General features: G+C 45.3%; 1 protein-coding gene across 2 annotated transcripts in view; it reads right to left on the minus strand.

Annotated features, from left to right (window-relative positions):
* Positions 1-13,983, minus strand: part of LRIG1 (leucine rich repeats and immunoglobulin like domains 1) — a 115,312-nt gene that overhangs the window by 73,892 nt on the left and 27,437 nt on the right. For both annotated transcript variants that reach the window (XM_030307186.1, XM_030307185.1), the window contains exon 2: positions 2,569-2,640. In XM_030307186.1, the coding sequence (XP_030163046.1) occupies positions 2,569-2,640 (72 nt within the window). The remainder of the gene's footprint in view (positions 1-2,568; positions 2,641-13,983) is intronic.

Below are 13,983 nucleotides of genomic sequence, written 5' to 3' on the forward strand. Positions count from 1 at the left end.
AAGAGCCTCCTATGACCCTGTCCTATTCCCCCTTAACACTTACCACCGGTACATCTTACTATTTCCTTGTCCAGCATATGTCTTCCCCCACCTTAATGTAAGCTCTGTGAGAGGAGAGATTTGTCAGTAGGGCTGGGACTGGGTCAAGTGGGGCAGGACACACAGCGGGGCATGCCCAAAACCTCAGTGGCCAGGATCAAAGATATTTTAACGCGGTGTTCTTAAAACATCAAAATGAATGCAAAAAAAAAATCCACGACAAACAAAATATCAAGGTTTTCACATCAAGACAGGGTCATATCATCGACAGTGCTGTGTCAATTCGTGCTAGAGACTGGAGCCAAAGGAAAGATCAGGAATGCTGATCCTGACTTTACTTAAACCGTGTGTTTTATTCACCAAAGATTTTGTCTTGCCTTTGTGTTGAAATTTTTATTTATTTGCTTATTTTCTTTGAATGTTTCTTTTTGAGAGCGCGTGTATGTCAGTGGGGGAGGGGCAGAGAGAGGGAGAGAGAGAATCCCAAGCAGGCTCTGTGTTGTCGGCACAGAGCCCAACTCCAGGCCCGAACTCTCGCACTGTGAGATCATGACCTGAGCTGGAATCAAGAGTGGGACGCTTAACTGACCACGTATTGGTATTTTAAGTACTGTATTAAAACATTCTTCATCTCGGATGCGGAGTTTGTGGCATCCCCTTAACCGTGGGCACCTGACGGCAACACCTCACTTGCCTCACCCTAGTCGTAGCCCCTATCTGTCTGCCCTACTCGTTCCTGTACCCCCAGCGCCCAGAGAAGTGCCTGGCACACAGGAAGTACTCAAGTCAATGTTAAATGAAAGCTTAAATGATGCCAAGAGAAATACCCCAATTTCAATTTTGTCCAATTCTAAAAGAAAATCTCTACGCTTTGAGACTTAACACACAGAGTCGAATATCCTAACCAGGAACGGTAAAGACAGCCTAGGTCCAGAAAAGGCACTGGCTCCTTGATGGACTCGGTTAATCACGTTGGGCAGCCATGATGGGCTCAAGTATGTCTCCTTAAAATCCCTATTTTGAAGTCCTAGCCCTCAACACCTCAGAATGTGACTATATTGGGAGACGGAGCCTTTCAAGAACTTGCTAAGGTAAAATGAGGTCATATGGATGGGCCCTGACCCAATACGATTGTGTGTCCTTTTAAGAGGACATTTGGACACACAAAAGAGGCACCAGGGACACACCCATCTGAAGGAAATGCCACAAGGAGAGGCGGCGAGGACGGGGCCATCACAAGCCCAGGAAAGAGCCTCGCAGGAAACCAACCTGCCAGGATCTTGGTCTTGGTCCTCCAGCCTCCACAACTGGGAGAAAATAAGTTACTGTTGCTTACATAACAGTAGTCTGTTGTATTTAATTATGGTAAATTAGTGCAGTGACCTACCTCAGACTTCTTTGCTCCCTCCAATGGCTGTTGACCTCATAGGAAAATTAAGGTCCTGGACAGAGCATTCCCAAGGGCTCCTTCCAACCATGAAGTTCTTTTACTTTGGAAGTTTAAACATTTTTTTAAAGAGACATAGAAGTCATAAACACGATTTGGACAATGTGGACACGGGGGTTGGGGGTAGCTGCACCAGCTAATGAAATTAAATTTCCTCTAGACAAATCACCCAGCAATGAAATCAAAGAATAATAAACAAGGGCTTTTATCGCTCACACATAATGACCAAAGTGTGTAAAGCACTTATCTAATAAGATCTACTGAAAATACCTGACAATAAAAGCACCGGGTGAATAATTTACGGACTATCCATGTGTAGTAGTTTTACATAAAAATTAAAACGAGACAGTTTTAATATTTTAACGTACATGATGAAGTAGTCACAAAAGTAAGCGTTAAGTCTTTACATATTGTGCTAGTTTCTAAATTTTCTGCAGTAGTTATGCATGACTTATGTAGAAGTTTCTCAAAAGTCCCCGTGGAACTGAAATTCCTGATAACACTGACATCTACTTTACAAGCAGAATTCTTTAGTCGAGAAGAAGGAAAGAGTGATGGCTGATTTAAAGGGCACTGCACAGAGGCCGGGGGCTGAGAGCTACAAAGGCAGTAGTAATGCCTAGCTCTGTTTAGAGATGGGAGGGGAAGAGCGAGCCTCTGTTGTCCACTCTTCTCTACCTGTTTCCTGGGATGCAGAAGGGGTGGGCTGGCCCGTATGCACCTGCTGAGCAGGCTGCTCTACCTCCCTGGCAAATGCAGGGAAGTACCAGTGAGGTGTGCCAACACAGCTGGTCCACAAGGTTTCCCACAAAGGAGGGGACCCTCCTAGACACCCACCATGCTCCGCGATTGCTCATGGATTGGAGCACACCCATCGCCGACTGCCTAGGAAGAGAGAGAGGCTGCAGCCAAGGAGCTCAGTAAGCCGTACAATCTGTCACCAACAGCCGGTACGCAAACGTTCTTTCCAACAAGGTTAGACCGCTGATCCCAGGAAGTGAGCAACGTGGCAACAGGAGAGGGTTTCCCAAGGAGCTCTGAGTCCCCCACCCCCAACCGCAGGTTTAGAAGAAAATACTCACACTTCCTGTAGATTCGGCAAGTCCTCAAAGCCCGCAGGATCAATCTCAGAAAGTCTGTTGTAACTCAGGTTTCTGGTCAAGGAAGAGCATTAAAAAAAGAAAGAAAGAAAGAAAGAAAGTTTAATCAGCATGCAGCATTACACCCCAAATTCAGCAATCTTTCTACTCCGCGCCCGCAGGCCCTCTCCCTTAGAATTGCTACTATCCCGTACATGACTGTAAGTCACCTTATCAGTAGTGACACTGACAGACCTTGCTTCTCCTCACTTGCAACCATCAACAAGTCACTGTGAAAATCTCAATCAATGAGGCTGGCTAAACCCAAATGGATTTCAATCCATTTGGCAACTTTTTTGATTTTTTTAAATGACTTGGACATTTGCCCTTTAAAAATTTTTTTTGATCACCTTACCTCTTACTCTCTTTTTCTTAAGTTTATTTATTTATTTTGAGAGAGAGAGAACAAGTGGGGGGGGGGGGTAGAGAGAGTAGAGGACAGAGGATACAGAGTGGGCTCTGTGTTGAGAGCAGAAAGCCCAATGTGGGGCTCAAACTCACCAACTGTGAGATCATGACCTGAGCCGAAGCCAGATGCTTAACCAACTGAGCCACCCCAGCACCCCTCCACCAGGCAACTTTTTTTTTTTTAAGTTTATTTATTTGTTTTGAGAGAGAGAAACAGAGAGACAGAAGGGGAGAAACAGAGAGACGGGGGGCAGGGGGGTGGGAATCCCACATAGGCTCCACACCATCAAAACAAAGCCCAACGCAGGGCTGGAACTCACAAACTGCAAGATCATCACCTGAGCCAAAACCGAGAGTCTGACACTTAACCAACTGATCCACCTAGGTGCCCCTCTGTTTGGCAACTTTTAAAGAAATTCTAAAGTAAGCCAGACCTCTACCTACATTAGAGTGTGCCGATCCTAACGTCCAAGGCTGGATCAGATCCAAGGCTATTCTAAATGGCATTTTAAAAATTAATATTTTACTCAAGCATCAAATATCAAGCAATAGTAAAGAAAAAAAAAGAGGGGTCAGGAACTGACCCTTTACTGTCTACAATCAGTGGCTCTCAACCAGGGATGACATTTGGCAATATCTGGAGAAATTTTTAGTTGTCACAACTGCAGGAAAAAGGAGGGTGGGAGGCTTTCTACACACATCCAGTGCGTGGAAACCAAGGACGCTGCTCAACATCCTACGATGGACAGGGCAGCCCCTGACAATTATCCAGCTCTAAGTGTTCACGGTAATTATTCACCGGTTGAGAAACCCCTGGTCTAAGCAAGAACTTGCAACTAAAAATTGTTAAGATGCATAGTCCAAGTTGAAGACCTGTTTTGAAAGTGGACACCTTTCAAGTCCTTAATCATAAGACTATCCATGAACACACGGCATGCCTATCATCAATGAGTAAATACTGCGAGGGACAGTCACACAGGAGATTCATGGCCAGTTTGAACAAAAGGCAGTGAAAACCTCGCACACGAGCAGCTTTCTGGAGAAGACGGCATCTGCCACGATCATTCAGGAAGTGCATCTCTCCGCTCTCATCCCCCAGCTCTACCCTGAGAGGTGCACACGGAGCAAGCTGACCTGTGTTGGCTCAGCAGAGCTCTCGGGTTAGCCCTCAGCCCACACCAGCCTGATCTTTCAGAAGCAGAGATCCACAGAGACGTGGTCCAAATGGGAACTTGGTGCACGTTACGCCTGCTCCCTGCCACCGAAATACGCCCAGTCCCACGTATGCTGAGCAGGTCAACGTTTTTCATCTCAGCTATTAATTCCACTGGCATCACTGCCAATTAACAGTACTGAGAATCATGAGTTTCCGGTCTATCATCTACATGGCACGTAAGTGGCAACTGGTTTTTTTTTTTTTTTTTTTTAATTTTTTTTTCAACGTTTATTTATTTTTGGGACAGAGAGAGACAGAGCATGAATGGGGGAGGGGCAGAGAGAGAGGGAGACACAGAATCGGAAACAGGCTCCAGGCTCTGAGCCATCAGCCCAGAGCCCGACGCGGGGCTCGAACTCACGGACCGCGAGATCGTGACCTGGCTGAAGTCGGACGCTTAACCGACTGTGCCACCCAGGCGCCCCGGCAATTGGCTTTTAAACTCACTCCCTCCAGAGACATTCCAATCAATGCTAACCTAGAGCTGATGGCCATTTCTCTGACAACTCAAGACATTCATCTAAATAAAAATCAGACGGCACTTGAAATTAATGGTACATCTGTGTTCAGGGCACAGCCTGAATTAAAAGCAATTTGTCCAGAGATTATGTTACTATAAAAACTGAAGGTGGTAATTTTTTAAACCACATATTGAAGTCAAGCGTGAGCTTGTCTGTGCTTGGGGGTATTTATGATCGGGTTCACAGAAATCAACAGGTTAGACTTGAAAGAGAAAATCCACAAATGGAGAGAACCCCCCCCCCCCATCAGAGGGGGACAGACTGAAATTTTATTCTATTTTGAGCACATTATCATCAACAAGGGGGGTGGAAATACTTTTTCTGGGTTTGGAGATAACGTGAGTTTACAATGTCCACAACGTTTGTATCATCTGAGCTGGAGGAGACATCAAGGGAAGACTCAGAAATCACAAAGGCCGGAGGCCTGGAAGGCAAGTAAGTCACAAGGACGGCCACCCTGCCAGGTGTGCAAAGAAGCTTGACACAACAGTGCCGGCTTGCCCATCAATGGGGGGCGTTCGCTCCGGTCTCCAGACACGAGGGCAATGCAGACCAGTCTTCTCCACTTCCAAGAGAAGCTTAAATTCTGAATTGTTAGGTGAAATCTTTTTAATTCTTACAAAACAGAAAAAAGAAACTAACTCGGGATGGGCCAAACATAACGTACCTGCAGGCTATATCTGGACTAATGACCACAGTTGTTAACCTCACATCTGGGCCATTGACTCTTCAGGCAATTAGGTTCAAAAGGAATGTCTTGCTTCTGGCTTATATACATGGCCAGGGGGGAAACCAGTCTCAGGCAATCAACTGGGAAACTATCTGGAATGAAATTACTTCCCTTATGTCCACATTCTTCACCAACTTGGTATTAGAAGAAAACCATTTTTATAAGGTTTATTTTGAGACAGAGAGAGACAGCATGCGTGCAAGGGGCAGAGAGAGAAGGAGAGGGAGAGAGGGAGAGAATCCCACACAAGCACCACACTGTCAGGGCAGAGCCCGAGGTGGGGTTCTACCTCACAAACCCTGAGATTGTAACCCAAGCCGAAATCAACAGTCAGACGCTTAACTGACTGAGACACCCAGGAGCCCCAGAATAAAACCATTTTTAAAGCATGACACCGCTTGGTCCATCATTCTTCTAAAGAGCAGACAACACTTATTTAAACTTCAATAATGTGTAAATTCTGCTTTCTACACAAGGCTACTTGCAAAAGGGTCTTCTGTAAGCTAGCCTTATGAAGAAGCTGAACGGTGTCGAGACCTCGTGTTGAGATTCTGGTAAACAGCAGGGAAGATGAAGACGCCTATAAGTGGAAATTTAAGCTTTCGCTTGGGTCAGCCTGGATGAGGCCACTTTTTTGACTTTCACTGAACTAGAAAAGCCATGTTATCAACAAGTGAGAGTCAGCAGACTGGTTCTCAAGGGGAATTCTCTCAGAGGGCCTATGAGCAGTTACAAAGAGAAGACAGGTTGAAGCTCAGGTCCCCTGGAACGGCTTCCCCTTTTGGACACAGAGCTGCCTAGTTCTGAGGTCTGAAAAGTGACGGGTCCTGAAAACTGCGACACGCTGTTGATCTTCACCTGCTTTATCAGGAGATGGGCAAAGTGTTTACTGGAGCCTCCTTGACCAACATCATCTGCAACAAAATCTTCAGAGACATTTTCTGGTTTGCTCGTCTCAGCCAGACAAACTCTCAACATGTTTTGTTTTGTTTTGACTGTGGTAAAATACACAAAATGTTACCATCTTAACCACTTTTAAGTGTGCGGCTCAGGGGCATGAAGTGCAGTCACACTGTTGTAGAACCATCACCAGCATCCGTCTCCAGAACCTTGTCATCTCCAACTGCAACTCAGCACCTCGTAAACAACGGACTCCCCACGCTCCCCTCCCCCCGACGCTGGCACCTCACTTCTACTTTCTGTCTCTCTGAATCGGACAACTCTGGATACACATAAGTGGAACTCTACAGTATTTGTCCTTTTGTGTCTGGCTTACTTCACTTAGCATAAGGTCCTGGAGGTTTGTCCATGTTGTAGCATGTGTCAGAATTTCCTTCCTTTTTAGGGCTGAATATTATTCTATTTTGTGTGTATCTATAGACACATAGCCTGTATTTTGTTTATCCGTTCAACAGCTAATGGACATCTGAGTTGTTTCAGATGGGCTACTTGGGCTATTATCAAGAATGCTGCTATCAGCACTGGGTTGGTTTTTTTTTTCGCCCCTCCCACTATAATTTTTTATTGAGACATCATCGACATGTACCATTACATTAGTTTCAGGTACACAACATAATGATTTGATATCTCAGCATAATATTTAAATAGAGTTTTTTTAACCCTTTGACTGCTATGTTCATTAACATCACTCATTTCTCAACAATTGAAGAAATGCACTTATTCAGCCCAAGGATTGTGCAGAGAAGGGTCTGAATTCTCATCTCGGGTCAGAAGAACAATCAAAGGGTTAATGGGGGGGGGGGATCTTTCATGAGGTCTTTCTTTCAGGTGGCAGCTGACAGGCACACAAATCTAAAGCATCTCACTTATTTCTCCAAACACGATCGCCCCTTACCAGGCCCGGCATGTGAATGTGTCTTCAGTTGAAGGTTTCAGATTCTCCTGTCAAAACAATTCATCTGTCAGCAGGACAGATGCTGTCAAAAGCATTTCTGCACCTTTCAGTAGCAAAGAGGACTGGAAAGAAACCTCAGGGAATTTAGTTACTGCCAATTGCAGCTTTCACTAAACATTTTGTCAGCCATTGTCATAACAGAAATGTTCCCTGTTCTGGTACAAAGGGTGCGCAGATCTACCAACAATTGAGCCGAGCCGTAGATATTCTTCAGCTAATCCGCTGAAAGATGACCGTCCGGCCCACCGTCTGGAGAACACACAAGAGGCACCTCTGCAAAGAACAGCTCAAGTTGTAGCCCGGTTTTATCTGGGTCTGAGAAGCAAACTGTTTTAACAGTGCCCGGCAACAATCTGCTTGAGGAACATTTCTCCTGACAAAGGACCCCCACCCACCGACCCCACTGATTTAGAAGCACTAAGTCTTTAAACAGCTGAGCTATCCCCACCATTATGGAAACCTGTGCAGTCCAGTTCGGGAGCCACTAGCCACTCGGCTACTGACATTTACACTGAAAGTGATTAAGAGCACACAAAATGAAGAATTCAGTTCCTCAGTCACGCTACCTATACTCCAAGTGTGCAACCACCACGTGTGGCTACTGGCTACTGAAAGGGCACAATGCAGACAGAGGGCATTTCCATCAAGGCTGAGATTTCCGTTAAACTGTGCTGCAATGAAATCATGGCAGGAATTAATGCATATTTAAAGTGAACTGGCACTGACAGAAGAAACTTGGATTTCAAAAATAAATTTGAATTTCCCAATAATTCAAGAGCTTGGGTGGGGCGGGGAAGGGGGCGGTGCGCCTGGGTGGTTCAGTCAGTTAAGCGTCTGACTCTTGATCTCAGCTCAGGTCTTAATCCTGATCAAGGTCATGAGTTCAAGTCTCGTGTTGGGCTTTGCATGGGGTTCCGCGCTGGGCACAAAGCCTACGTTAAAAAAAAAATTGCAGTGGGGGGATGGACACGGATGTTAGCAGACACCTTTTGGGCACACCAAGTTCTTAACCAACCCAACAGAGGACAGGGCCTTTGAAAATTCAATTCACGAGGAAGACACTCTTAATAAAAATGCCCCTTGAGTGTAATTCTATAGGCTTAATCAGTATTTACATAATCTGGCCAGCATCTTCCTGGATTACAACCAGAACCACGTATTACAAACGTGGCAAACCCTATTCAAAGCTGGAGAACAATAATTCATTGACTTGTTGGAAGTTGAGCGATTAAAAGTTCCGTTTGCTTGTGAAGGAGCCATGGTGAGACCTGAGCCCAACGACATTGCTAGCACTTCATGGTCAAATACAGGCGCTGCTCACTGGCCACTGACAACACACACACACAACCTCCAGCTCGGAAGGGCAGCACAGCCAGCGCACAGCTGTATTCTTCAACACTAACGCGAGTCGTAACTCACAGTAGAAGGAACTGGTCCTAAATCTGGGACAAGCACTCCCTGGGGAATGAGGTTTTCCTGTTCAGTTTGGTTGTCAGGCCAGCCTATTTGCCATTACTCAACCCTGTCTGGCCTCCTGAACGTCGCGGTACTTTGCGTATTTTGAGCCTTCAGATGTTTGCTAAACCAAATAACAGCCTGGAAGACAAGTGTGAAGCGATCCAATGAGCCATCTAAGGGCGCACTGCGGGGGCGCCCAGGACTCACCTGGAAACCCCTTGTTTGTCCGGAAACCTGGGCCCCAGTGGTACATCTCTGCTCACCTCAAAAACTGCACTGCTTGCTACCTATTAGTCACCTGGGGCGCCTGGGTGGCTCATTCAGTTAAGCGGCCAACTCTGGATTTCAGTTCGGGTCATGATCTCCTGGCTCGTGGGTTCGAGCCCCATGTCGGGCTCCTTCCTGACAGCGCGTAGCCTGCTTGTGATTCTCGCCCTCCCTCCCTCTGCCCTTCCCCCACTGGTGCTCACACTCTCTTTCAAAATAAAAAAATAAACTTAAAAAAAAATAAGAGAGAGAGTCTCCTACTTAGAACTCCCTGGGAAAAACTGATGGGTCCTTTCAAATTTCAAGGGGTGTGAGTGAGGAAGAACATACAACTTGTGAAAGTTACTTAATCCCCTAAGCTTTTAAGGCCATGTCTGCTGCATTTTTACCTTCTGAGAAATTCCGTGTGGTACACATCAAGTTCCAATGAGATCACATTATGTTCCCTAGACCCACGTTATAAGGTTTTATGAGACTAAGTAATTTCTTTTTCAATCTGCAATGTTGAATGCTCATTCTATCTTTTTTTCTGTTATGATGCTTCCAAAAGCCACAACTGAATAGGCTGATTGTATGCATTAAAGGCTTATACTGAGAATAATAATTAAAATTGCATCTCAAATTAGAATTTTTTCCTCTGGCATCCTCACCCAAGAATTGTCTCTCTTCAGTAAGCTAAGTAGCCCCATAGTCCCTAAACTGAGGCCTGGAAAAAGAAACACATTCTGCACACAATCAAATGCACTATCATTCAGCTATCAACTCACTACATATGCTCATTTTGGTTTTTTGGTTCTTTTTTTTTTTTTTAATGTTTATGTTTAAGAGAGACAGAGCACGAGTGGGGGGAGGGGCAGAGAGAGAGGGAGACACAGGATTGGAAGCAGGCTCCAGGCTCTGAGCTGTCAGCACAGAGCCCGACGTGGGGCTTGATCTCATGAACCATGAGATCATGACCTGAGCTGAAGCCAGACATTTAACCAACTGAGCCACCCAGGTGCCCCGACATATGCTCGTTTTGTAAGCTTTTGGTCCAGAATGAATCAGTAATGAATCACTTCAATTTCTGAAAATGTTACACTGATAATTCTCTATGCACATGAGGCTTGCACGCAACTGAAAAGAAGAGATAATACACTGCAGCCACATAAGGACCCCGCAATGAGTGACTGCTTTTACTCCTTAAAATCAGCAACAGAAACCAGTGTGAACCTCTGAATTCTAATGCTTAAGACATTACCTGAGAGAAGTCACCTCTGCCTGCTTCTGTTATCCCACAGGACTTAATGTGACCTTCTCTATCTTAAAGGTCCATACATCTTACCCATGGATAATTCGAATATAGGTCTAAGTCTTGGTCCTGTAGCACCCAACCGATGTCAAGTTCAACAAGTATTCACTGAATGTCTGTGTATAATGTATACTGCACTGTGCTAAGTTCTGATACCAACTGGGATAAGATCTAGTTCGTGACCTAATGGAATTTACAGCCGAGGGGTCAGATGAGACTGTGAACCAAATAATTACGGCCAAAGGCTCTAATATGACAAGCATCTTGGGAATGATGCCAATTGGTGGCTCTTGGGCCAAGGCAGATCTGCAGGGAAATTTGTTGGTTTCTGACTGAAGGGTATTTGGAGAAAAAGTTTCATCAAAAAAATTAAAATGGCAGTTTCTCTTGAAAATAATTACTGGGCCAGCATGCCTGATAGCTATCAGCTACATTTATTTCGCAGGTACTCCAAATGACCGCAGACCTCACCACTCTTATTGTCTCACCCAAGACCTCTTGACTCATTTACACTATCTGCCTGTTCCCGGGGGAGTAATGTCATCTTCGGTATGGATACCACCGAGTCCAGATGGTGCTCAAAGCACGGAAGATCAGCTGTGAGGAGGAAGGTTAATCAGGAAATGCAAGGCCTTAGCGAACCCTGGAAAAAGACTAGAAAAGGAGCATGGTTGGGGCGCCTGGGTGGCGCAGTCGGTTAAGCGTCCGACTTCAGCCAGGTCACGATCTCGCGGTCCGGGAGTTCGAGCCCCGCGTCAGGCTCTGGGCTGACGGCTCGGAGCCTGGAGCCTGTTTCCGATTCTGTGTCTCCCTCTCTCTCTGCCCCTCCCCCGTTCATGCTCTGTCTCTCTCTTTCCGAAAAATAAATAAACGTTAAAAAAAAAAAATTTAAAAAAAAAAAAAAAAAAGAAAAGGAGCATGGTTGTTGAGGAAGAATACTGGGAAATAAGGCCCGCAAAGTAAAATAAGCTGTGGTAAGTATGAAACTAGATGAACAAAAGGCCAAAAAGGCAGAACCTCCTAGAAAGGAGAAGGGCAAAACCTGAACAGTTTCAGGGCAAAGTAGCGAAAAGTAGCCCATGTCGTCGGATCACAACCCACCAGTTATGTCAAGGGTTACATAAACCTAAACAAAGCCCAGAGCCAGGCCCCTCGTGACCATTAATCTACAGGGCCATTTAAAGTTGATTTCCAGAGTAGTTGCTCACCTACTCAAAAGTTTTGATCAAAAGAATCAAGAGCCCCACCTCCTCTGAAAGTAATCAGCATTAGCTTACTATAACATCCCTTAAAGCAGCAGATCTGAGGATCTATTTTTCCTACCCAAATCTTGGTTTGGCTGAAGAGACAAAATAATTGAGTGTATTTCGTCTCATGCTTGGTTGTGGCGGTGGTCCTGGAGGGGAAGCCCACAAACAGCCCGTAACGCTCTCTTGGTACATTTGGTATGTGCATCATTAATCCGTAAAGATTAATTAATTTAATTAAGAGGAGGTACTCTGGCCTCACCAGCTCTGCGGTTGGTGGGTATTTCACAAACAAAGGGAATTTGAGCAGGAAATAGCTGCTGGCCACAGGCTGACCGTCCCACAAACCCGTCACGTAGGGAACGCCACCCATGACCACCCCAGCAGGGAAGAGGTGGCTACAGCCACCATTTGGTTTTGCTATTACAGAAGTGGCTTTGCAGAGACTTGGAAATGGGGAGGCGAGGAGAGAGGTCGAGAGTCTGGTCACCTACTTTATATTTTATCGTCTCTGAAAAGGGGTCACAAATTTGCCCTCTCAGAGAGTCCTTCAGCTCTACAGGACTTTCCACACTCATCGCGCCCACGATAGGACCGGTGCACCCTTGCCTCATCAATCTCTTGTCCAACGTGGCCCTCACGTCCTGAGGCACCAGGCGGTCCAGTGCGAGCAGTAGGCTCATCAATCAGGAACTAGAGGAGAAGGAAATGAAGCCAGAGCCGTAGTCACCTCTGGCAGCACACTTAGGGGCCGGAGCTCACGCAGTGAAAGGACAGAGGGGGACTCTCCTCAATGAAAACCTTGCTCTACTGAAGCAGGAAACAGAGACTTCTGCTTCTGTACAGTTAAAACAAGTCCGTCAAAGGGACAGGAAGTGAGGGACACATGAATCTAGGGGATAAATGGGGACTCCTTGCTTCACCAAGCGCTCTGTGAAGTCGACCAGTGCCCTCTGGTCATGGATTACGGTTTTCCTTTCCTAACACCTCCACCTGAAGCCCTCGGCTCTGACACACATCTGCAGGAAGATTAGCTTCCTGTAGAACCACCACTGCAAAACCTAAGGTGTTTACTAAAAGCATGACGCGGCTTTAAAATTCATGAACTTTGGTTTCACGTACGAAAGATGCAAACTAGCCGTGTCCTATAAACCCTCCTTCGACTGAATGCGTCACGCAACAGAATTGTGTAAACGTTGGCCCAACCACCAACTCTAAGTGACACTGTGATCGATTTCCTTTCCCAACACACTGAAATGATTCTCCACTTAACACTGAGTGATTTCACACACTTCGTGCCCTCACTCAAGGGCTCTCGGAGAGGAAAATAACTGTTTTAACACAGCCCCATAAAATAGCACTCTTGGTCACAAGAACAGGGTGGTCAAATTCCAAGCCTGTCTTTCTGGCAGAAGGTACGGCCGAGGATTTCACCGGGATAAAGGGATCAGGAAATTCTATACCAGTGACTCTGGATTCTTCAGAAATGAAACCTCTAATACTCCAATAACATATTACTTCCCGAGCACTACAGACACACATTAAAATATTCAAAACAAACAAAAAAACTCCTTCCCTCCATCTGAGTCATTACACACCCTCTCAACTGTCTTGTTTAGGAGTTTCCCAGAACCAGGAAAGCGTCGAGGCATTTGGTGGCTTTCTGAACCCCCATTTCTGACAACGTACTCTCTAACATGAAGCCAGTCAATGAAAATAATAGTACACAAACCTCATGTTACAGAAGCACATGCCAAAAATAAAAAATAAAACTGCAGTAAGTCACCTCTGGACATGTAATGACCGGGGTTTGTTGTTGTTAACGAGAGTACAGTTGATCACGGAACAACATGGATTTGAACTGTGTCGATCCACTTATACACAGATTTTTTTGCAGATCTTATACACAGATTTCCCCTTCCTTATGATTTTCTTCATAACATTTTCTTTTCTCTAGTTGACTTTATTGTAAAAATAGGGTACATGATACACACATAACACACAAAATATGTGTTCATCAACTGTTTATGTGATCGGTAAGGGTTCTGGTCAACAGTCAGCTATTAGTAGTTAAGTTTTGGGGGAGTCAAAAATTATACACAGATTTTTCAACTGTGCGGTCGTGGTGGGGGAGGTGGTACCCCTTACCCCCTCCTCCACTGTTCAAGGGTCAACTGTATTTAGAAGGGTGATTTTAGGCAAATATACTTTGGGGTTACACAAGAGCAATATATAGTAAGTTGCCTAACTGTCTCCCTGAAAGCAGAGGAAAAAGGAAATGAAAGCTTTCTGTTTTAAGCAAATA

This window comes from Lynx canadensis, chromosome A2 (assembly GCF_007474595.2).
Source record: "Lynx canadensis isolate LIC74 chromosome A2, mLynCan4.pri.v2, whole genome shotgun sequence".
NCBI classification, from domain to species: Eukaryota; Metazoa; Chordata; class Mammalia; order Carnivora; family Felidae; genus Lynx; species Lynx canadensis.